This window comes from Gadus macrocephalus, chromosome 4 (genome assembly GCF_031168955.1).
Source record: "Gadus macrocephalus chromosome 4, ASM3116895v1".
In the NCBI taxonomy this organism is placed as follows: Eukaryota; Metazoa; Chordata; class Actinopteri; order Gadiformes; family Gadidae; genus Gadus; species Gadus macrocephalus.
Genome location: NC_082385.1, coordinates 4,652,934 through 4,676,387, shown reverse-complemented (window position 1 = coordinate 4,676,387; position 23,454 = coordinate 4,652,934). Strand labels below are relative to the sequence as shown.

General features: G+C 46.9%; 2 protein-coding genes across 2 annotated transcripts; one reads left to right on the top strand and one right to left on the bottom strand.

Moving 5' to 3' along the window:
- The first annotated feature begins 6,934 nt into the window (after positions 1–6,934).
- Positions 6,935–10,302, top strand: LOC132456659 (endothelial zinc finger protein induced by tumor necrosis factor alpha-like). The gene is made up of 5 exons (XM_060051065.1): positions 6,935–6,953; positions 7,085–7,823; positions 8,039–8,110; positions 8,217–8,628; positions 9,032–10,302. Exons 2-5 carry the CDS (start codon positions 7,099–7,101, stop codon positions 9,749–9,751), a joined length of 1,929 nt encoding a protein of 642 aa, XP_059907048.1. The 5' UTR covers positions 6,935–6,953; positions 7,085–7,098; the 3' UTR covers positions 9,752–10,302.
- A 1,554-nt stretch (positions 10,303–11,856) lies between these two features.
- On the bottom strand, positions 11,857–15,920 carry LOC132455039 (angiopoietin-4-like). Its single transcript, XM_060048743.1, has 7 exons — positions 15,757–15,920; positions 15,154–15,217; positions 14,719–14,731; positions 14,389–14,480; positions 13,928–14,045; positions 13,380–13,565; positions 11,857–12,932 (listed from the first exon to the last, which is right to left on the bottom strand). Exons 2-7 carry the CDS (start codon positions 15,208–15,210, stop codon positions 12,640–12,642), a joined length of 759 nt encoding a protein of 252 aa, XP_059904726.1. The 5' UTR covers positions 15,211–15,217; positions 15,757–15,920; the 3' UTR covers positions 11,857–12,639.
- Between the last annotated feature and the right edge of the window lie 7,534 nt (positions 15,921–23,454).

Here is a 23,454-nt window from a genome sequence, read left to right as displayed (position 1 = left end):
GCCACCCACATATTCTGCAAATTTTTTCGATGACTTCACAGAATTATTGTCTAGCATCTCCACAGAATTTGACTGTCTAGTTATAACTGGTGACTTCAATTTTCATACTGATGATTTGAATGACAAGTATGCAAAAAAACTTTTTGCCATTTTGGACACATTTGAACTGTCTCAACATGTGAAAGAGGCTACTCATTGTAAGGGGTACACTCTAGACCTGGTTATCACAAAGGGCCTCAATGTTTCTGATCTCTCTGTGACTGATCCTTCCTTGTCTGACCACTTTTGTGTTTTCTTTAATATATATTTTATTCCCGATATACAGACAAAATCAAACACTGTCAAAAAACGGTATATCAATGAAGATTCTAATGTACTTTTTAAAAAGGCCATCTCCTTGCTACCACCTCTAAACCCATGTTCTCCTGATGATCTTGTAGAAAACTTTAATTTGAAAATTTTGAAAGTCATAGATGTCATTGCACCTTATAAGGTTAAAACGATTTCTGGAAAGCAAAAGGCACCCTGGAGAAAAGCTGCTTCTGTAACAGCACAGAAAAAGGAATGCAGGAAGGTTGAACGCATCTGGCGTAAAACAAAACTTCATATTCACCATGATATCTATAAAGAGAGCCTCCGTGCCTACAATTTAGACTTAAAAAATGCTAGAGAAACATTTTTCTCCAATATCATTAAAACCAACACTAATAATGCAAAAACCCTATTTGCAACTGTTGACAGACTGACCAACCCCCCAACAGAAATTCCACCTGATCTCCATTCCACGCAGAAATGCAATGAGTTTGCAGCTTTTTATATTGATAAAATTGAAGGTATCAGACGCGCCATCAATATCTCCACTTCAAACAAAAATGTTGGACTACCACCCTGTTCAGGCAAAAATTACGTGGCAAGGATGGCATACTTTAATGTTATAGACTCTCAAAATCTTGTGGAAACTGTGACACAACTAAAGCCATCCACCTGTTGCCTTGATACTATACCTACCAACCTCTTTAAGAATGTTTTCGACTGCCTAGCAGTAGACATATTGCAGATAGTTAACAACTCTCTCCAGTCAGGCAATTTCCCAAAAGCTTTGAAAACTGCAGTTATTAAACCCCTTTTAAAAAAGCGGAGCCTAGATGCCTCTATTATTAACAACTAAAGACCAATATCGAATCTACCCTTCATAAGTAAAATCATTGAGAAAGTTGTCCTCCAGCAACTAAATCACTTCCTGGCATCAACTGGTTGCTATGACACCTTCCAATCAGGATTTCGACCCCTACACAGCACTGAGACCGCCCTTATTAAAGTTGTAAACGACATCCGTCTTAACACAGACTCTGGCAAAACCTCTATACTAATGCTACTTGACCTCAGTGCTGCATTCGACACTGTAGACCATACATTACTTCTGGAAAGGTTAGAAAACTGGGTGGGGCTTTCAGGCACTGTCTTAAATTGGTTCAGGTCCTACCTACAAAATAGGAACTACTTTGTTTCCATTGGCGACTTTGTATCAGAATCAACCAACGTGACCTGTGGAGTCCCACAAGGTTCGATCTTAGGACCCTCTTTATTCAACATCTACATGCTCCCACTAGGGTAAATCATGCAAAATAACAATATTGACCATCATTGCTATGCTGATGACATGCAAATCTATGTATCGCTATCACCAAATGACTATCGGCCCATAGATCTGCTGTGCCAGTGCATTGAGCAAGTGAAGGAATGGATGTGCCGAAATTTCCTTCAACTAAATGAGGACAAAACAGAGATAATTGTATTTGGTTCTAAAACAGAAAGGCTTAAAGTAACCCAACACCTTCACTCTCTGTCCCTGAAAACCTCAATCAAAGCCAGAAATCTAGGGGTTATCATGGATTCAGATTTACATTTTGACAGTCACATCAAATCAGTTACAAAATCGGCCTATTATCACCTTAAAAATGTAGCAAGACTTAGAGGGCTCATGTCCACCGAAGACTTAAATATCAACAGTGTTACCCCTTTTGTTTTTTTCATGACGACCAAGAAAAAACAACAGTGTTACCCCTTATGTTTTTTTTCATGACGACCAATAAAAAACAACAGTGTCATAGATCGCTAACTAGCACCCTTTTCAGTGGAGGAATTGGACTCCCCGGGCAATGTTATACTTAAAAGGAGCAAGTAAGTTACATATTAATTTAGTCTTTCGGCCTGTAGCATATAAACAAAATGAAGCAACTGTCCCATATTTCTAACTGCATTTGAAGTAGACATTGAGACTCACAAAAAATGGACGCCATAGGACAGTGATCATGATTTGTCTCAATATCAGAATAACAACAATGGGTCAAATAGCAATGGCTGGTGGAATGGCCATGAAGTAGGTCTGTATATGCAGTGTAAGCTTGTCCAGGCCCTGCAAGTCAGGATGTATAGGAAAATAGGTAGTGGCCATCCCCAAAATGCACCGGAATACAGGAAATCAAATCTATTAAATTCCAAAGACCCCCTGTCTATTACTGTGCCCCACCAACATGTTTGATCGCCAGCCGCCACTGAGAATGACCAATGGAAATAATTCTCTGCACAATTTGAATTGTGTTTAAATATGCTACAGTGGTCATTTGTTTAGCCAATTCATATTAAACAATGAGGGTTTTGATTGTCGGGTCGGGCCTTTGATCGAGCGTTTGTGTTTTTTTTGTTTTTGTTATCATTGCTTTATTGGCCCAATTTGAGGAGAAATCTATGCCATAAACAGACATTTTATAGGCCTTTATTACACGGGTCTTCTCAATGCCGTGGAACGCTCCGTTCACTTGCATGGGTAGTAGTCCGGTAACTTGTCAACCCCAGCGTCTTCGGTTGCTAATGCCGCGTTTCCACTGCAGGGTCGGGAACGGATCAGTTCGCAAAGGTGCGGTAGGGAGGGGGCGGTATAGCCATGGACATAATAAAGGATGGACCACGGACTGGAAAATGGCCGCCCATTCATTCCTATGCAAACTGCTCAGTGGCGCATGGCAACATACAGGAGCGATTTGCTTCCGCATTATGTGGCCAGGACACGTGACCTAGTCCGTGACGTACCGGATGCAGAGATCTTCTTCTTCTTCTAGTTTAGTGGCGGATCATAGTTTTTCCCCATATACCGCGACCTACTGGACTACTACACAGGAGTTTGTGACAAGGACGTTGACAAGGACAAGGACGTTGGCAAATCATACTTTAAATCATACAAATAAATTCAAAGAAAAAACCAAACTAACGAAACAAAATAAACAAAATAAAACAAACTAACAAAAGAAATGAATAAATAAAAATAAAAAATATATATACTTAAGGTTAAATTCTTCTAATTAGGTTAGTATCTTTTAGCTAATTTATCAGCAATTTCATTGCCATATATTCCATGGTGGGCTGGAATCCAACAGAACTGAATAACTTAACCAAGGCTTATAATATTTAAAAGAAGATGCTTTACCTCTATCACCAAATCTTCACGTATTGAATTATTTGTTATAAAACTTAGAGAGACGCTGGTGGAGGGCTGACCATCCGGGGAAGCTAAATCACGCTAGGAAATGGGTGAACAGTGTGATGAACGCATTTGTTAGTGTAGAGCTAGGAGGCAACAGCGTAGAGCATCCTGGAATAAGGTTTAACTGCTGTGGTTTATACCTAAAAGACAAGGTTCATTTCACCAATAGGGGAAATTACATTTTTTTAAAAAGCATTTCACAGTCTCTTGAAGCGATAATCCAGAGTGGGTGAAACTGACACTTTTAGGGCCAATGCCTTCAGCCTTCTCCACTCTGAATTGTAATTTCAACAGTTTTCAATACTGTAAAATATAATCCAGGTCCTTAATCTTTATTCGATGCTCTTCTCTGCGTATTTGATAAATCAGTAATTATAACCTTTTTGGTAATCATTTGGTAATCATTTGCGTTTATCACACTGTTCATTCATTTCACTGTTCTTCCTCTCATTCCTTTCCTTACTTCTTAGGCTACCTGTCTTTGTTTCCCCTTCCACTCTTCTGCCCCAGCCAAACAGCCAAAAAATGTGCTTTGTTCAAATTTGGGGTGGGGGGTCTTTTAATAAAAGCTTTTTTTTATTGTAACACTTGGTTCAAATCCTATTTGTTACACATGCAGCCATTTGGACACCATTCTATGATAGCTGATAACCAAGGTACACACTGTAATACTATAATCAAGAGGACATACAGGCAGTTCAAATAAAAAGAGATAGAACTTTATTGATCTGGAAACTTCATAAATATGTAAGATTGCTCCATATAATACCATAGTAACATAGTAAACGTATGTAGGCCTAAAAAATTCAGTTCAATGTTATTGCTTAAAGGCACCCAGTGCAACTTCCGAGGCTTAAAAATAAACATTCAATTTCTAGTATTTTTTACACGTAGTAAGTTTCAATAACTCCATACCATTACATACCGTCATTTAAGCAGCAAAGATGAGACGTCGTTGTGTGGTGAGAACTGATACAAAATCGATAACAACAACAATGCCGCCATTTTCTTTATTTTTTGTAACCTACAATAAATAAAGCAGGCTTCCAGTCAATGGAAAAATGGCTTCTCCCCACCGGCGATTGTTGTTGTTTACGATTTTCTATCAGTTCTCACCACACAACGACGTCTCATCTTTGCTCCTTGAATGTCGATATGTAATGGTATGGAGTTATTGAAACTTACTACGAGTAAAAAAGACTAGAAATTTAATGTTTATTTTTCATTGAATGTTTACATAAAGTTGCACTGGGTGCCTTTAAGAAACAGATTCCTTCCAAGTAACTATTTTACGAAGAATGTAATCAATAATTTATATAAAAGTAAATGTTTACATATCGACCAGCAACGAAGTTGGAGTAGCCTACCCAAATATTGAATTGTAATACACCAACATTGTCAACTGTCATACATAGCTAACCATAACCCTGTCATACATAGCTAAACAAGTAAATGAAAATGAAATACCTACCAACGCAACTGAAATGTTAATATCAGACAATTTACAATATTATGAAAATTACGTAGGTCTCCCATAATCATTCGTGCGTGCCTAGGGTTTGGTTTTCGGGTTTGTTCTTAGAAATGGGGTTTGATTTTAGTATTAGGGTTTGTTTTTAGGGCCAGGGTTTGGTTTTTGGGTTAGGGTTTGGCATTAGGGTTTGGTTAAAGGGTTTGGTTAAAGGGTTGGGGTTTGGCCTTAGGGTTTGGTTAAAGGGTTTGGTTAAAGGGTTGGGGTTTGGCCTTAGGGTTAGGGTTTGGCTTTAGGGTTTGGTTTTGGGATTAGGGTTTTGTTTTAGGGTTAGGGTCTGGTTTTAGGGTCAGGTTTAGGGCTAGGGTCTGGTTATAGGGTTTGGTTTTAGGGTAAGGGTTTGGTGTTCGGGTTAGGGTTTGGTTTTAGGGCAAGGGTCTGGTTATATGGTCAGAGTTTCCTGTGGGTTGGGTTTTAGGGTTTGCTTTTTCATTCTAGGGTTGAGATACCAAATACTCCCTATACTGGGGGGCTCCTATTCTGATGTCTCCCCCCCCCCCCCCCCCCCTCCCCCCCAGTATATCCTGGAGCTGTGTCGGGCTGACCAACCTGTGGACCCAGAGCAGATTAGGGCACTCCTGGATACGGTCGCTAGGCCGCACCCCCCAAGAGCTAGACAGGTGAGCTCACCTGGCCCTCTGCACGGGAGGGAACGAGTCGGAGGATTTAATTCAATACGACTGTGGTACAAGCGCACAACAACATGGTATTTATCATCAGACGCACAACGCATCATCGTTCAAAACAAACATTCCACAAGACATATTTAGTGGAATGTGTATCTCTTGAGTGCCATACAAACTCTCTACACTGACAACCATCTCCTCCACCATCACACACGCCTCCTTAGTTTAGCCTGTGGTTCAGCCTTTTATCTGTTTAACATACTGTGCATATACCTCCTGGGGTTTGCGTTTTAAGATCTGAATTGATAATCAGGTGGAACTCATTTGATGACCTGATTGTTGTTGTAGGAAGAGGAGGAGGAGGAGGAGGAGGGGCCTGTGGAGGCTAACTTTGTGGAGCTGGTCCACACGATGCTCAAAGACCCGGAGGTTAAACAGCACTTTTTCAGGGTGAGATCTCCTCTACATCTTACCTCCCCCTCCTCCTCTGTGTCTCTCCTCCAGGAGGCGCTGTTGTCTGACCTGTGCTCCTCCTCCAGGAGGTGTTCCCAGTGGCGTACGGTCCGGACTACGACCAGGACCTCCTCGCCCTGTTTGAAGAGCTCCTCTACCGACTGGCCCAGCTTCTCCCGGTCCCTGACCTCGGACAGGTGAGTGACTGACGACGTCACTTCCTTCCAGAGGACTTCTGACAGGGAAATGGGAGATAATGGCTACCGGTGCATCGATGGCTACCTGCCTCGCAATACTGGCGTTTCTGGGGGCAGCGCAGGCCTAAGGGGTCAGGCTGTGCAGAGACTAGGAGAACTAATGCCGCTTTTCCACTGCATGGTACCAGCTCGACACGACTCGACTCGACTCAGCTCGCATTTTTTGCGTTTCCACCGCGAAAACATGGTATCTGGTACCTGAAGTGGCTGCTTTTTCTAGTACCGCCTCGCTCTAGGTTCCAAGCGAGCTGAGCCGATGCTAAAAGGTGACGTCGGCAGACGGCCGGCCACTGATACAGAGAGTGTGACGAAGTCACGAGAGCGACATGGCAACCATGCTGGTAACAGCCATAGCAGTGCCGCAGCCAACATATTCCACTTCTTCAACTTCTTCAACATGCCAGCTAATAATAGTAATGTTATCGATGTCCTCCATTGTTGTTATGTGGGTTCTGTCCATGTGTGGGTTGCGTAGGTGTTGTTTGCGTCGCGTACAAAAATACGTCACGGCCCTTTCGCGCAGCCGGGTCACCTGGAGGAGCACGGTGAGAACCCAGCAGAACCACGAGAAAGCAGCACACTGAATGAATGAAGGAAGGTTCCTCACGAGTCAAAGCTTCGTGTAATCAGGGTTTGTCTGTGGATGGATCCTCTGACACTGTGATTGGTTCCCCAGTTCCTCCCTCCTCTATGGGCAACTGCATCCTGTCCTCCCTGGCCGGCCCGCCCCCAGCCAGGCCCCACAGCCAATCAGCTTCACCGCAGCGCCTCGGGGACCACGGCCCATTCGCCGACGGAGCGGCCGAGGTCGTCATGGTGACGGACTACGCCGAGGTGGAGCTCGGCACCACTGGCCACCCGCCGGAAGAGTGCGTGGAGGAGGTCGTCACGGAGACGGAGGTCGTCACGGAGACGGAGGTCGTCACGGAGACGGAGGAGGAGGAGGAGGGGGCTCCGACGGAGGAAGACCCCGCCTTCCCCGACGAGATGAAACAGGAACAGGAAGAGGAGGCGGCGGCGTCCCCGGCCCGCCCCCACGTCTGCCCCGACTGCCCGAAGCGGTTCCGCTTCGCCTCGTCGCTCACCGCCCACCGGGTGGTGCACACCCGGGAGCGCCCCCACCGCTGCCCCGCCTGCGGCCGCTGCTTCTCCTTCCGCCAGTCGCTGGACCGCCACAGACACACACACGAGACGGCCCCCGGGACGGCCACGCCCCAAAGCGAACACGAGACGGCCCCCGGGACGGCCACGCCCCAAAGCGAACACGAGACGGCCCCCGGGACGGCCACGCCCCAAAGCGAACACGAGACGGCCCCCGGGACGGCCACGCCCCAAAGCGAACACGAGACGGTCTCAGACGGCGCCTGGCAGCGGCGGCCGGGACGCGCGCCCGCTCCACGACAGGAAGTTGAGCTGTGAGCCGGCGCCGGCGGACCCTGAGAGTTCCGGCGGGGAGCCGCCGCCCCCCCGGGTGAAGCAGGAGGCGGGGGCGGACGGGTGGAGGCCCTGGCTCCGGCGCTGGTGGAGCGGGTGGTGAGGCTCAGTCCGGTCGGGGGTTTCGGGGGGGGGGGTTGTGGCGCTGGGGCCTGTATCCGTGGTAACCCCAGTGTCTTCCCTGTCGTCCCCGCAGCTCGGAGCACTCGTACGGTTCCACTGAGGGCCTCCCGGGTTCCGTGGCGGCCGAGGGTGAAGGTGAGTCACAGTTAGGAACCTCAGGAGGGTCGGAACCCGGGGGGGGGTGGGGGGGGTCCGCTTGTGGGTTCGCTGTTTGAGTGAAACCGTAACGTTTCATATCTTACCGTTGTCAGACGGTGCGGAGGGCGGCTCCTCTCAGGTCCTCCTCTTCCCGGCGTTCCCGGTTGTCAGGACGACGCGGACGACGGCCCCGCCGCCGACCTGCGGGATGGCCGCTTTGGCTGCCCCGACTGCGCCAAGAGCTTCCGCTTCCGCTCGCTGCTGGCGTCGCACCGCCGCGTCCACACGGGCGAGCAGCCCTTCCTCTGCCCGGCGTGCGGCCGCCGCTTCTCCTTCAAGCAGTCGCTGGAGCGCCACCGCCGCACGCACGGACCCGGGCCGCCCGCCTCCCCCGCCGAGCTGCGGGACCCCGGGGGGGGGCGCCCGGACGCCGGGGGCGGGGCCTTCCTCTGCTCCCGCTGCGGGCGCTCCTTCAGCGCCAAGTCGGCGCTGCTCCGGCACGCCAGGACGCACGGCGAGGAGACGGTAGGACCTCAGGCCGCCGCCGCCGCCGCCGCCATCTTAGGGGTTCGTCAGGGCCTTTAGCAGACGCTTTTATCGTTGTCAGAAGCAAAAGAAACAACAATACATCGCTGTCGGTACAGTAAGGATGTTCATAGAACCAAGTGCCAAGCACTAACAATCGCTAGGCTAACCCATTCCCCGTACACAACAAAGAGAGCTAGGATAAGATGCTACACAATGCTAAGTACTATTTTAAGTGCCAGGACGTGCAACATTACACCACAGCGCACTCTGTAGGTTGGAGTGTGAAGCAGCTCCCACGTCTATGATAACGTTCACCTTTCTGCCTTCAAATGTACTTCTTCGGAGTGGACCTCCAGTGTTGTAACTTACTTTTTGTTTTGTTTTTCCCCCCGATCCGTAGCCGACGGGGCCCTCCGGCGTGGCCCCGCCCCCCGGGGAGCAGCAGGAGGCGCTCCACACCTGCGACTGCGGCAAGTCGTTCCCGTACCGCGCGGCGCTCACGGCCCACCAGCGCGTGCACCGCGAGGAGCGGCCGCACGCCTGCGCCCACTGCCCCAAGCGCTTCCTGTACCGCGGCGGGCTGACGAGCCACGCCAAGACGCACTGCGACGACAAGCCCTTCGCCTGCTCCTTCTGCGGCAAGAGCTTCAAGCGCGAGCGCAACATGAAGAAGCACGAGCGCTGCCACACGCGGGACGGCGTGTTCCGCTGCTCGCAGTGCGACAAGAGCTTCGTGTACAAGGCCACGCTGACGCGCCACGAGCTGACGCACTCGGGCGAGCGCCCCTTCCTCTGCTGCGACTGCGGCAAGGGCTTCTACTCGCACGCCGAGTTGCTGAAACACGAGCGCTTCCACACGGGCCACAAGCCCTTCCAGTGCCCCTTCTGCGGCAAGCGCTTCACGCAGTCCTGCTACCTGACCATCCACGTGCGCTACCACACGGGGGCGCGGCCGTACGCGTGCCCCGACTGCGACAAGAGCTTCATGAGCGCCAACCGGCTGAAGAGGCACCAGCGCACGCACACCGGAGAGAAGCCCTACCTGTGCCCCGAGTGTGGACGGGGCTTCAGGCAGTCCTACCACCTCAAGGTGCACCTGGGGACGCACGCCTACGCCTAGGACACGCCCCCTCCCCTGAGGACCCATGTCTAGGGTACACCCCCGCCAGCACCCCTAGGGTTCACCGCCTACACCTAGGCCACGCCCCCCACTCGCAACCGTGGGGGTCAGAGGTCATCAAGCTAACACTGAAGAATGAGTTTCTATCAAACATGATTCACTACGTCTGTCGAGATTCAAATCGTCTTCATTCTCCTGGTACGGGTTGTGTAGAAGCGTTAAAGTGAAAGCGAAAATGCTCTAAAAAGCAGGGCCCAAGTGTGTTAATAATAAATCATGTTTGATAAGAAATGCTTTTATTAAGTTTGACAACAAAAAATATGAAATTACAATTTAGGAACAGAGGTACTCCAACATCGGGTATGAAAAATGTTAATCCCCTCACCTTGCAGTCAAGTGTGTTTGCACTCAAACAGAAATACCAAATCTATTTTTCTACAAACTCGTTTTCTGGGTCCCTAAAGCGATGAACGTGACATACAGTAAGTAGCACCAGGAAGTCACAGGACAACACATCTAAAGAGAAACCAAACTCTAAACCTCAGACCCCAGTGACCGGTCTATAGGGGTAAGGACCACTTTGTTCCAAACACTTACGGTTAGCATCAGAGTTCAGAGTTTGGTTTCCCTTCAACAGAGCTTTAGGGCCTGGTCGCTGCAGGAGGCAGTTGATTTGCTTCATTTTGATGACATGTTTCAAGCTTACACCAATTGTGAATGGTTTCTTCTCCACATAGTGGACAACACCGTATTAGTTTTTATTGGTTGTAGATAAGTTAAACACTACAAACATGGCCACCAAAGGTTTGCCTGGGCAAATTAAAACGATATTAGTTTTATGATTGTAGGCGTGGCCGTCTAAACTTCGCCATATGGCCTACATGGAATATACCCTGTAGGTGTGGCTTATTTACCATTTCGCCCATTTCCAATATAAACTGAATTCTCTCCTGTGTTCGAGAGATCCCAAGGGAAAATTCAAGGTAACAGTAGCTTGAACACGTCACACACAGCATACACAATACAACATTAACACTGATAAAATAAAATAAAAATATCCACATGGATAATATAGATGATAAAATATATGCTATGGTGCTCTTGGAGAATGTGTGTCATGATGGTAGTGCAAATAAGTACGTTCAGCAGTGCAGGGATAAAATCTAGAAGCCAGCATTAAATATGGACAAAAAAAAGGAAGAATGTAAGCATATTAATAATTTAAAAAGTATAGCATTGCAAGGATAATCTCTAACTAATGTCTTCCTTCCAGCTCCCCCCAAGGTCCAGGTGTACAGCCGGGAGCCTGCGGACCCCGGGAAGGGAAACAGCCTGATCTGCTACCTGAACAATTTCCAGCCACCGGAGGTGGAAGTGGACCTTCTAGAGAACGGGGTCGTGATCCCCGGGGCGGTGCAGAGCGACCTGATGTTCGAGACGCAGTGGCAGTACCATCTGACAAAGAGGGTGTCCTTCATTCCCAGGGAGGGGGCCCACTATGCCTGCAGGGTCAACAATATGGGGAGGATCTCACAACACGCCTGGGGTGAGTTCCGTTTATGGTCTTCTGTCGTCATTGCCGATCACGTAACATCCACTTTCATCCACTTTCATCCCCTTTTTTACGCCCACTTTCAGATGAAGTTAGTTTCATAATTTTTGGTTTTCTTTCCAGATATGAATGATTAAAGTCCTGCACTACGGTGAGTAATATAAATGAGTAATTAATATTTTACATATATATTAGATAAATATTTGGTCAAAATGTGTGAAATCTCGTTTATCGTCAGGGTAATAAATATCATATCATTTGATCCTTTTAATAGCCGACAACACGCCCTGCCTGGTAGTTCTGCGTCACAAGAAAGGAAGTCGACCAAGGCACTCTGCGGAACTCGAAGCGTGGTTAAATAATCCTGAGGTTGTTCACTGATTTAACTTTAACTACTTCTTAAGATGCTGTAGGTAAGAATTGAGAGTTGTAACGAGAGAGAGCAAAATAAGGCGAGATTTAAAAGATAATTGAATGATTTAAATAGATAAAAACATCACTCCCTTTTCCACCAAAGAGAAGCGTTGCCTTCACACACCTTTGATAGACAGGCAATTTGGAATCCTCAAACCAAGCATGGGGCCTATGCACTCAAGTTACGCCTCTCAAATCTCTCACCGACAGCATATTTAATTACTGCTCCAGCAATCAACGTTTTATTCTTTAGCTTTTGCCTAATTATTATGTGTTGACATAATAATCTTTGTTTCTGTTTGTTGAGTTTTGGATTGACAGTATATCCAAAGGGTTTTTAAGCTATATTAATGTGACATTTTAAAAATGTGCTTTTGTAATCTGGTTCTTTATATAAACATGTCAAACGTGTCATTATATTTTGATGAAAGATTTGCAATTTTTTTTATTTAACTACGCAATATCATTATTATGGTGAAGGAATGAGGAATATAAAATGAAACGTGTGAGCCTGACGAAGAATAAAGGGATTGGTGAAGCAGAGTGTTTTATTGACTGGAACGATCATAGAGACAGCGAGTCCCAGCACAATGCAGGAACTAAACGGGTCCTACAGTGCCTGCTAATGGCTCGTTTCTCACCTCGAAAGGAAGCCCAACGCCAGGGGAGGATCATGTAGATGTGAATCACATTACAACATTTTGGTGTTTCTGGATGCGGTTTATTTTTCATGGATTTTTATTTTTTTTAACATTTACGACTTATCATATTTTTTTTATTTTCTATCCAGCTTTCAGAATTGAAATGAAAATTCTGGATAAAAAATAAATAAAAGAGACCCTTTTAAATTAAACTTTTATTTAACTCATCAGTACTCGGAAGTACCCATAAGGGCATGTGTACCCACTTGAGCAGCACTCCTCTACAGGGACTTGATCATCATGCGCGAGGCGCTGACGGAGTACGATATCTTCCAGGTCTTCCAGTGGAGCCCCGAGCTCCGTAACACGTTTTCGCCCTTGGGGTGCCACTCTCCGTTGAGGGAGGTGGAGTCACATCGGCTGAACCACCAGCCGTCCTGCTTATCCCTCGCGCAGTGGTACTGCGCGATGTCATCGTAGAGGCAGGGGTTGCAGCTGTCGTTGTCCCGGTCCATGGTGCTGAACCTAGAACCGTTCTGGTCGATGCCCGCATACCCGCCTTTGATCGCATTCCCTTTGGAAGGCAACAGAGGGGGTTACCAGCAAGACACGGGTATGGAACCCGACCCTACACAGGTATAGAACCAAACCCTACACGGGTATAGAACCCAACCCTACACGGGTATAGAACCCAACCCTGCACGGCTATAGAACCCAACCCAACACGGCTATAGAACTCAACCCAACATGGGTATAGAACCCTTCCCTAAACGGGTATGGAACCCAACCCTACATGGTTATAGAACCCAACCCTACACGGGTATGGAACCAAACCCAACACGGGTATAAAACCTAACTCTATCTGGGTTTAGAACCCAATCAATTGTTAAGAACAGTGTGTGTGTGTGTGTGGGGGGGGGGGGGGTAACCCTGCTCGGTCAATAGGATCTCCATTGGTTCGAGCCACAGTGTGTCTGGCTCATATATTGGTTGGATTGTGTTGATGTGGGCGGAGCCATACCTGCGTTCCCTTGGAAACTTCCGACTGTCAGCCTGTACGCCTGCTGCTCATCGGCCAGCCGGAAGTCACTGTACCGGGCGTAGGCGGTCCCTCCCTCGTGGTCCCAGAGGTCCACCTTCAGCACCCACCTGGTCCCGGGGGTCCTGGTCAGGGAGTAGACCCTCTCCAGGCCCAGCCACTGGTCCTCTGAGCACAGCAACACACATCGCTAGCACGCCTCCAAGCACCTTGCTTCCTATCACCTGGGTTCCTATCACCTCAGCTCCTATCACCTCGTCACCTAACGCCTGGGCTCCGATCACCTCGTCTCCTAACGCCTTGGTTCCTATTGCCTCGGCTCCTATCACCTTGGTTCCTCATACCTGGGTTCCTATCGCCTTGCTTCCCATCACCTCGTCTCCTATCACCTGGGCTCCTATCACCTTGGTTCCACCCAGGGATGTCTAACCCCACAATCGTGACGTAACACTGTGCAAATGATCTCGCACTGGACGCTGCTAAACATCCAGCAGGCCCCTCCCACACCCTCCCACTCACTTCCCACTCACTTCCTGGTTGTCCGAAGCCCATCCGGTACGCCGCCCAGTTCCGGCTGAAGGACAGAGTGCTGCCCGTTCGTCTCTGGAACACCGTCCAGCCCCCGCCCGCCAGCATCTCACAGTACACCTGGAGGAGGGGAGGAGTTACACAGGAGGGGAGGAGTCAGCTGACTGGGGGGAGGAGTCAGCTGACTAGAGGGAGGGAGACAGCTGACTGGGGGAGGAGTCAGCTGACTAGAGGGAGGGAGACTGCTGACTGGGGGAGGAGTCAGCTGACTAGAGGGAGGGAGACAGCTGACTGGGGGAGGAGTCAGCTGAATGGAAGGAAGGAGTCAGCTGACGTGTCCTCCAGATCCTGGTAGCTGATTGGTTGGGACCCTCTGGGAGGTGTTGGTTTGTTGAATGTGGTTTCTGAGGGATATTTTGCAGGTATCTGTGACCATTAATGATGACTTGGGTTTGCTTCTCACCTGGAAAGGAATCCTCACTCCTGGGGGCTGGATCCAATACACGCCGCTGGCAGCAGTCGGGGACGTTCTCCTGATCTGAGAACAGTCAGTCCCTGAGGTCACAACTGAACACACACACAAACTGAATTAACACAAACACACACTGATTGAACACATACACACACTGACCGAAAACACACACACACACACACACACACACACACACACACACACACACACACACACACACACACACACGACATCAGCACGCTGGACGGTGATGGTGGATATTGATTATTAATCTGGTTAAGAATGATGTGTGCAGGGTGACCAGGGTGTCGTAGCTATCACCTTTGGTCTTGACCTGTAGAAAACAAACCAAAGTTCATCATTTAAAACACATTGATCAATTTAATAAAGGCGTTTACAATCCTCTCACACTCTCTTCATCGACCTGTTAGCTTAATCACACCTTTGATTCAACACTTTAAATACTTTACCAAACTTGAACCTTTTAACAACGCATCAATAGTGATGTTTTGACAAAAGTGGTGGACAGGTGTCAATCCAAATCAACACACGAATACATAAGCGGTTATTGTTATTTTCTCGGTTAAGTCGGTTAAATGTTTAATTTTTTTACAGGGGAAGTGTACATTAGTGAGTAGAATAATTTCATATAGTTCTGAAGACTCCCTCTACCTCCTCCCTACATTGTGTCCCAGCCCTAAAAACCCCAAATACGCTATAATAAGTGTCTAGACGTATTCTAAACCTTGTCTTTACCTTCGTTTGCACTGACAGGCCCACGACAGTCAGCAGCAGCAGAGCACAGATCTTCATCCTGGACCTGAGGACACAGATCCACAAACCAGAAGCTCGCCTCAACGGGCCGCAAGCACCGCAGGATAGTCTCTAGAGGTTACGGGGGTCCCGGCCTAGTCTAGGTCAGGGGTCACCAACCTTTTTGAACCTGAGAGCTACTTCATGGGCACTGAGTCATACGAAGGGCGCCCAGTTCTATACACTCTTCTGAAATAACAAATTTGCTAGTTTTATATTACTATTAATGATTAATAATACTCATCTATGTGAAGACATGTTAATTAATTAAGTCATGTTAATGATTTCTCACAATAATTATCAACAATGACTTAAAAAAGGTGGGAAAGAGTTGTTCAAGAATGAGTAGTGCTATTTTTAGAACAGGCCTGCGGGCGCCTCACGTGGTCCTTGCGGGCGCCACTGTGTTGGTGACCCCTGGTCTATAGGTTATGGGGGTCCCAACCTGAAGCTCCTGGCTTCAAAGCCCTGAACACTGAACATAACATAACTATAACCATAACACAATGCCAATCTGTCATTAAGTAGTTCTCTCTGAACACTTACCAGTGGAGGCTGCAGAAGCTACCAGTGGAGCTCGTTAAGGAGTCAGCGGGTAGAAGTTGCCAGCTGGTTCGGGTTCGGTGTCTTGAAGTCACCAGTGATTCAGGAGTGTGTCTGTGTGTGCAGAGGGAGGTTGTTATAGGAGGCCTGATCCAGACTCCGCCTCCTCGATAAACACAGTGTCACTGATAAAGAGCCGTTGGACAACATGCCACCGGAAGCTGAATGCAGCAACTTAAAGGGGTAGTTTGGAATTTTGGACATAGGGCCTGATTCCCAAGTGAGCATTGGTATTCTATATCACTGGAGACAGTTTTCAACACATTTCATACAGTCCTTCTAGTTGCAGAGTTTGCTCGTGCTAGGCTAGCGCAAGTCAACGGGCAATGCTAGCCTGCTATTAAAAACAGTCTTACCCACTCCACAGTACACCCGAGGTAAATCAATTATAACGCCAGACTATAGATTTAAATGTCTGTTGATAGAATAATGTTAGAAATAAGACTAACCTTGCATCGCATGAATCATCGAGGGACTACTTTCTCAGCAGAAGCGGAATTCTACTATGCGCTGGTTAGGTTTGTAACCGAATCACGACAGAACAACGTAAACAGAGAAGCGTGGGACAGAAGCGCAATTGAACGACTAGGCAACATGATGGTTAAGTGTGCTTTTAGAAATTGTAGAAATAAACGGTACAGATGGGCACCACAAAGTTTCCACCAATTTCCAGTGCGAGATCCAGAAAGGACTCAACTGTGGCTTGTTGCTGCTGGCTTGGACATCAAAACACCGGCTCGTACATGTACGGTTCGTTGGATACAACAAATTCCTCATAATCGTCTTCAAAAGCAGATGCATCGCTAACTCCTCCAAACGTGGGCATATCTTGTTAATTGAATACGCTTATAGAATTCCTTCGTTCACTGTACTCTGCGTTTGTAGCAATGACAGCGGCAGGTAACCTAGGTATCAGTCCGCCGCTGCCGTAGCCTACGTACAGGAATATAAACACTGCTGCTGAGACCCCGCAATTCCCTCAAAATGCAATGCAATGCAAGGTTGGTTTTATTTCTAACATTATTCTATAAACAGACATTTAGATTTATAGTCTGTCGTTATAATTGATTTACCTCGGGTGTACTGTGGAGTGGGTAAGACTGTTTTTAATAGCAGGCTAGCATTGCCCGTTGACTTGCGCTAGCCTAGCACGAGCAAACTGCAACTAGAAGGACTGTATGAAATGTGTTGAAAACTGTCTCCAGTGATATAGAATACCAATGCTCACTTGGGAATCAGGCCCTATGTCCAAAATTCCGAACTACCCCTTTAACTCCCCTGTGTTGCCAGATTGGACGTTGCCCAATCTGTTCTACTTTTGATTAGGGAAGGGCTGGAAGAATTTAAGCGTTTAATTTAAAATGCTCGTGTATCAACATTTTCTGTGGCTGTGTGTGTGTGTAAGAGAGTGTTTGTGTTTGTGTGTGTGCGTGTGTGTGTGCGAGTGCGTGCGTGTGAGTGCGTGTCACAGATGAGTGTGTGTCTTCCAGATAAGCGCGTTTGACCTCGCAGCCGCAAACCAAACGACATTCTCCCATCTAAACGACCAAACAATCAAACGGCCCAGGGCTCTAAAGACTGACCCCTGATCAGATCAGACCTGTTTCTGGAGCCGGTTCTATTCATTCCACACCACATGATGACTTCACCTGGATGAATGTGGATTATCTGTATAGAATGTAGTAGAATGTAACAATGGTCCGTTTCGTTTCGTTAGGTGGATGAATCTCGCCTGTTGGTGAAACAGCCCCAATAACACATTACATTCACACGATCACGAAAAAGGCTTGCTCCATGCGGTATACTTTAATGTGGCATTGAACCAAACCGAGACAAAATGTGGTGATCTAAGTCAGTGCATCATCTGTCTACAGCAGGGGTTCTCAAAGTTTTGACAGCTGAGGGCCAATTTAGGAACCCAAAATATGACTGAGGGCCGCCAAAGGAAGAAATGTAGGCGGGAAACGCCATCAGCATCCCAGTGGTGAAAAAAAAACATTGCACCGTGGACCTCTGGGAGTGAGGCCAAGTGAGGTCTAAATCACAAAACTGAGGTTCATCCTTTCAAAGTAATGTACAGTCGGATTAAAACTAACAAATAACAGGATTTAATTGAAAGCTAGAGAGAGTCGACTTTTCTCTTTATATTTATTTAATATATATAATTATATATATGATGTGTGCAGAAATATATATATGATGTATATATATGAATTAATTTTGTTATTAAAAAAGAAAAAAACTTACTGGCGATGATGGAAAAGTATAACAAATGGGGATCGACTTCACGTGACAAATAAAGAAAGAGGGAACGGAAATCGTTTGCTTTGCAATTATTACATTATCTTACACATGTGGGGAACCAACAAGTGCGCCATAAGCTAAATCACAATTTTGTAACCTTATTAAGCAATAGATAGTAACTTAACTGATTCTAATTTATTTATTTAAATGGAGGGCACTCTGGGCTAGATGTCAGGCTGACAACCTGCCTGGAGTTTTGGTTTGGATTGTGGAGATTCACCATGCTCTCAATCATGGTGAGGTTCAATATGGACCATTCTTCCTATAGACGGATATGTCCCGAGTACAAACACAGCCTACGAATTTGCAGGATGCTTTTATCATGGTAGTGAACATTGCTACAACACGGGCCATTTATGGCGATTCTACACGGGGGCCTACAGGGGCCAGTGCCCCTTTAGACATGTCCCTGGCCCCCCCTGTGGCCCCCCGTGATGACCAAATAAAATAACTATGATTTTACTGATTTCACGGAACTAACTTACGTTCTACACGGGTAACTTAGAGCGGCTAACCCAAACACTGTGCTGCTGCTTCTCGGTAAATGAGAGCTCAGCGACAACTCTTGGAGAAAGAGCCACGATTTCTCCTGTTGTGAGTCGAAGCTAAGTAAAACGATTTCATTTCTTAATGCCCCGTTTACACCATCCTGCTAATGGCCGCTAATGGCCGATGGACCACCGATGTGGAAGTCGGGGTGATTCGGGTGACATCGGGCTAAAGATTTATGATCGGGTCAATTTATCGGGGTAGCATTTACACATACCCGATGTTATAACGATAACATAACGATTTATGCCAGGGAAGACACCCGAAGTGCGTTTGGCTTCATTTGGCGTCATTTCGGTAGAAGGCAAAGGGGAGACTGGTTTAGACTGATATTTATTTATATATTTATTTATATTACAATAGCGATTTTATAATAATAGAACGCCGGTTCTAAATGGGCGAAGTACCCCTGTAATTATAAAAGTAGGACATCCATCCATCACCCCCTATTTATACCCAAGTGGCAGATTGAGGGTCTTCCTTAACGCAATCTGGTCACTCACAATCGTTATTTGTCGAGGGTTCTCGAGGGTCTTTCGTGTGTTGAGGTTGCTGATATAAAGACGATAAAACACGATAAAGCGCGGAAGATTAACGAATATAGCCGATGTGCCCAGGAAAATTCCCGAACGACTTGCGATGTCTTACGTTATACTCCCGTTCTATTCCCGATTATAGCCGATTATACAACGGGGGACCTAAATCCAGCGATCTGATTGGTTCCCAACTGTTGTATAATGAGCGGATACATAACTGCAATGACGCCCGATCATTTTGTGAAAGTTTGCATATCACTCCGCGCCTGGAAGTAGAAACAGTTACAAAGTAAAACATATGTTGGATGATGGGAGAGGGTGTAAATGTTGTTACTCCGGGAGTGAGCGAGGCGATGGAGAGACTAACGAAAGCTAAGGCACACGGCGAGTAATCTGCTCCATAGGATAAATTGCCGGCGAACCGCTCTAGCGGAGCCTTCTCTCGGAGGGACGCTAAAGTGTGTTGCATAGCGACCGTCGATGCATAGCGGCAGCCAGGAGGGACTACTTTTTTGTATTCTTTAATAAAACGGCTATTTTGACTTTCTTGCTTTCTTTTTAAATGTAGTGTGTCTATGACTTTCGTTTCGCCATAACAGTAACCGTTGTATAAAAGCAATAGATCACTTCAGTCAGTGGCATGTGCTCATTATACCACTGTGAAGGGGGTCGCCGGCCCTCCGCTGCGCGTCAGGGCCGGACAACGCCCCTTAACAGTGGTATAATGAGCACATACCACAGCCTGGCGTGATCTATTGCTTAATTAGCCCATAGTAACACCTGGTAACCGATTCTACCCCGATAGACCCAAAATTAACAAACATGTTCGTTCTTTGCCGATGTTGCCCGATCATTGAGCATTTCTTCCCGTTTCTTCCCGTTGTCTAACGATGTTCCCGGGAAGAGTAACGGTGTTTCCCGATGCAACCACGCTATTTGCCGATGTTATAACGATAGCTGCTGATTAAGCCATCGGGCACCATCGGGGCCCACTATCGGGTAGGTGTAAACCCCCCATAAGTGACTTGTGTAACGATGGTCAAGCATCAGGGAGACGGAGGCGAAACTGTTGAATTGTCTCTCTTTTACTTTCCTTTAGAAAATAAATCAAAACATTGCCATCAGGATTTGGTGTACACATCCAGCATCAGATCAAAAGCATAGGCCTCTCCGATGATTACTTCAGTAATAGAAAATGCATACAAAACATTTAACTTCCCATGAATGGGCATAACTGTAGTCTAAGTGCAGTTACAGCACTTTATTAAAACCTATTTACATTTTGGAGGCACATACCTTTAGAAAATAAATCAAAACATTGCCATAAGGATTTGGTGTACACATACAGCATCTGCACAAGCAAAATATAAAGAATGCATTGCTTTACATATAGGCAACATATACCACGTCAATATCCCATTATACACTATCAGCGCCTGCTAGCCAGCGAGGCACACCAGACAGAATTTCTGGACATGGAACAATAGCTAATTAACGTTCGGGAGTACTCGCTTAACCCTTATAAGGTGTTCGGGTCTGTGGGACCCGTTTTCAGTTTTTAGCTTTATAAAAGTGATACAAATAATTATTATTTTGAACTAAGATTCATTGGCTTTGGCTCATTTTCTGTGAGGAACATGAATCAGAAAACATTTTCAATGACCCCCCCCTGTATACCCCCCCATCACATTTATATTACACACAGGGTGTTCGGGTCCAGTGGACCCGGAGCTAGTGTAAGTGTGGAAATCATAGGTTCTGTGCACCCTCATTTTCCCTTCTTCCTCTCTGTGTGTGTGTGTGTGTGTGTGTGTGTGTGTGTGTGTGTGTGTGTGTGTGTGTGTGTGAGAGAGAGGGGGAAAGAGTAAAGCAGGTGAATGGGCCCTTGGTGTGAGCACCCACAGTGTGCACCCACTGTTCCCGCACAAGGTTGCAAAATTGGAGCCCCCAACACTATCAAGCTTGGGGACCTGACACTATAAAAAAGCTCTGTCAGCGTGGTTCCGTACCACAACTGATCAAGATGGCAAAGCAATTCTCTGTTCAGACTGCCTTACAGCTGATATTTGAAGAGAAAGAGGGTTTTGATGGTGATGCAGAGGAAATAGTTTCGGAAAGTGAGGATAACATTTCAGAGTTTGAAGAGGAGGATGAGCATCAGCCAGCTCCGAAACGTAAAAGAGCCTCAGGACTAGCCCTTCAGCAGCCAGGACAAGCCTGCGAGCAGCAAGCCCCAGGACCATCCCGTGAGCAGGCAGGACCAGCCCGCAAGCAGCCAGCCCCAGGACCATCCCGTGGGCAGCCAGGACCAGCCCGCGAGCAGCCAACCCCAGGACCAACCCGCGAGCAGCCAACCCCAGGACCAACCCGCAAGCAGCCAGCCCCAGGAACAACCCGCAAGCAGCCAGCCCCAGGACCATCCCGCGAGCAGCCAGGACCAGCCCGCGAGCAGCCAACCCCAGGACCAACCCGCGAGCAGCCAACCCCAGGACCAACCCGCAAGCAGCCAGCCCCAGGAACAACCCGCGAGCAGCCAGCCCCAGGAACAACCCGCGAGCAGCCAGGCCCAGGAACAACCCGCAAGCAGCCAGCCCCAGGAACAACCCGCAAGCAGCGGACCAGCCCGTCAGCCAAAAAGAAAAGCTGTGAAGTGTGTGGACCCATGATGGACAGAAAAACACAATATACATGCAACCAGTGCAAAAAATACATATGCAATACACACACAGTGAGACTCTGCCCCTCATGTGTGGTATAGTCTGATATACGTATAATGGCCGTGTTCAAAGGCTTTAATGTGTTGTTCAGACAGATGTTATTGAGTATGTTTCAATTTCTAATGATGTTGATTATTTCCCAGTTATGCCTGTTTTATGAGGCATTTCCTTATTTTGTTGCATTTTAATGCAAAAAGAAACAAAAACGAGTGGCACCTCTATTCATAAATGTGATTTAACAAAGGTAAAGTGAACACATTTAACATATGTGTTGTTTATATTACTTGCAATTGGGATGAAGTAACCATCTGGTGAGTATTTAAAAAAAAAAGCTTGAGTATGTTGAATTAAAAGGCAATGGGTCCACCAGACCCAGCAGCACCTCCTGTGTAACAAAAACACGAACACCCCATTCGCTGTCGTCTCAAACATATACTGAAGTTATACTGAGGTTCAACATACACACATGGTAGAAAGAGAGTAATATTACTTTCAATGCATGTCTAACTAAACAGTTCAATCCATGCATGATAGATCAAACAGTACTTTAAAAGCATGGACATGGCTAGCGGAGTTTACGGCTAGTCACGTTAGCCTTAGCATGTAGAAACCCAAGATCATAAGAAAAGTATTAATAAACTTTCTGTAAAACATGCAAACTGCAGTACGATCGTAACAGTGCATGGAAAATACTATAACACATGGGATACATCGAAGTGCGTGTGAGTGCGCGCGTGCGTGTGTCTTCCAGATAAGCGCGTTTGACCTCCCAGCCGCAAACCAAACGACATTCTCCCATCTAAACAACCAAACGGCCCAGGGCTCTAAAGACTGACCCCTGATCAGATCAGACCTGTTTCGGGAGCCGGTTCTATTCATTCCACACCAATTTTGATATTAAAAAAAGAAAAAAACGTACTGCCGATGATGCAAAGTCAGAGGCGCCGCGTCCCATTAGGCATACCAGGCAATTGCTTGGGGCCCCGGGCCACTACTAGGGCCCCCAAAAGGCCCCCCCAAAAAAATAAAAAAATAAAAGTTCATCTATCGGCCACGTCTTCACCCCCCCCCCCCCCCCCCCCCGTCCCCCGTCAACAATCGCTCCCTAAGAATTCTTGCTTGGGGCCCCCACACTACCTCGCAACGCCCCTGTGCAAAGTATAACAAAATGGGGAACGACTTCACGTGACAAATGAAGAAAGAGGGAACGGAAATTGTTTGCTTTGCAATTATTACATTATCTTACACATGTGGGGAACCAACAAGTGCGCCATAAGCTAAATCACCATATTGTAACCTTATTAAGCAATAGATAGTAACTTAACTGATTCTAATTTATTTATTTAAATGGAGGGCACTCTGGGCTAGATGTCGGGCTGACAACCTGCCTGGAGTTTTGGTTTGGATTGTGGAGATTCACCATGCTCTCAATCATGGTGAGGTTCAATATGGACCATTCTTCCTATAGACGGATATGTCCCGAGTACAAACACAGCCTACGAATTTGCAGGATGCTTTTATCATGGTAGTGAACA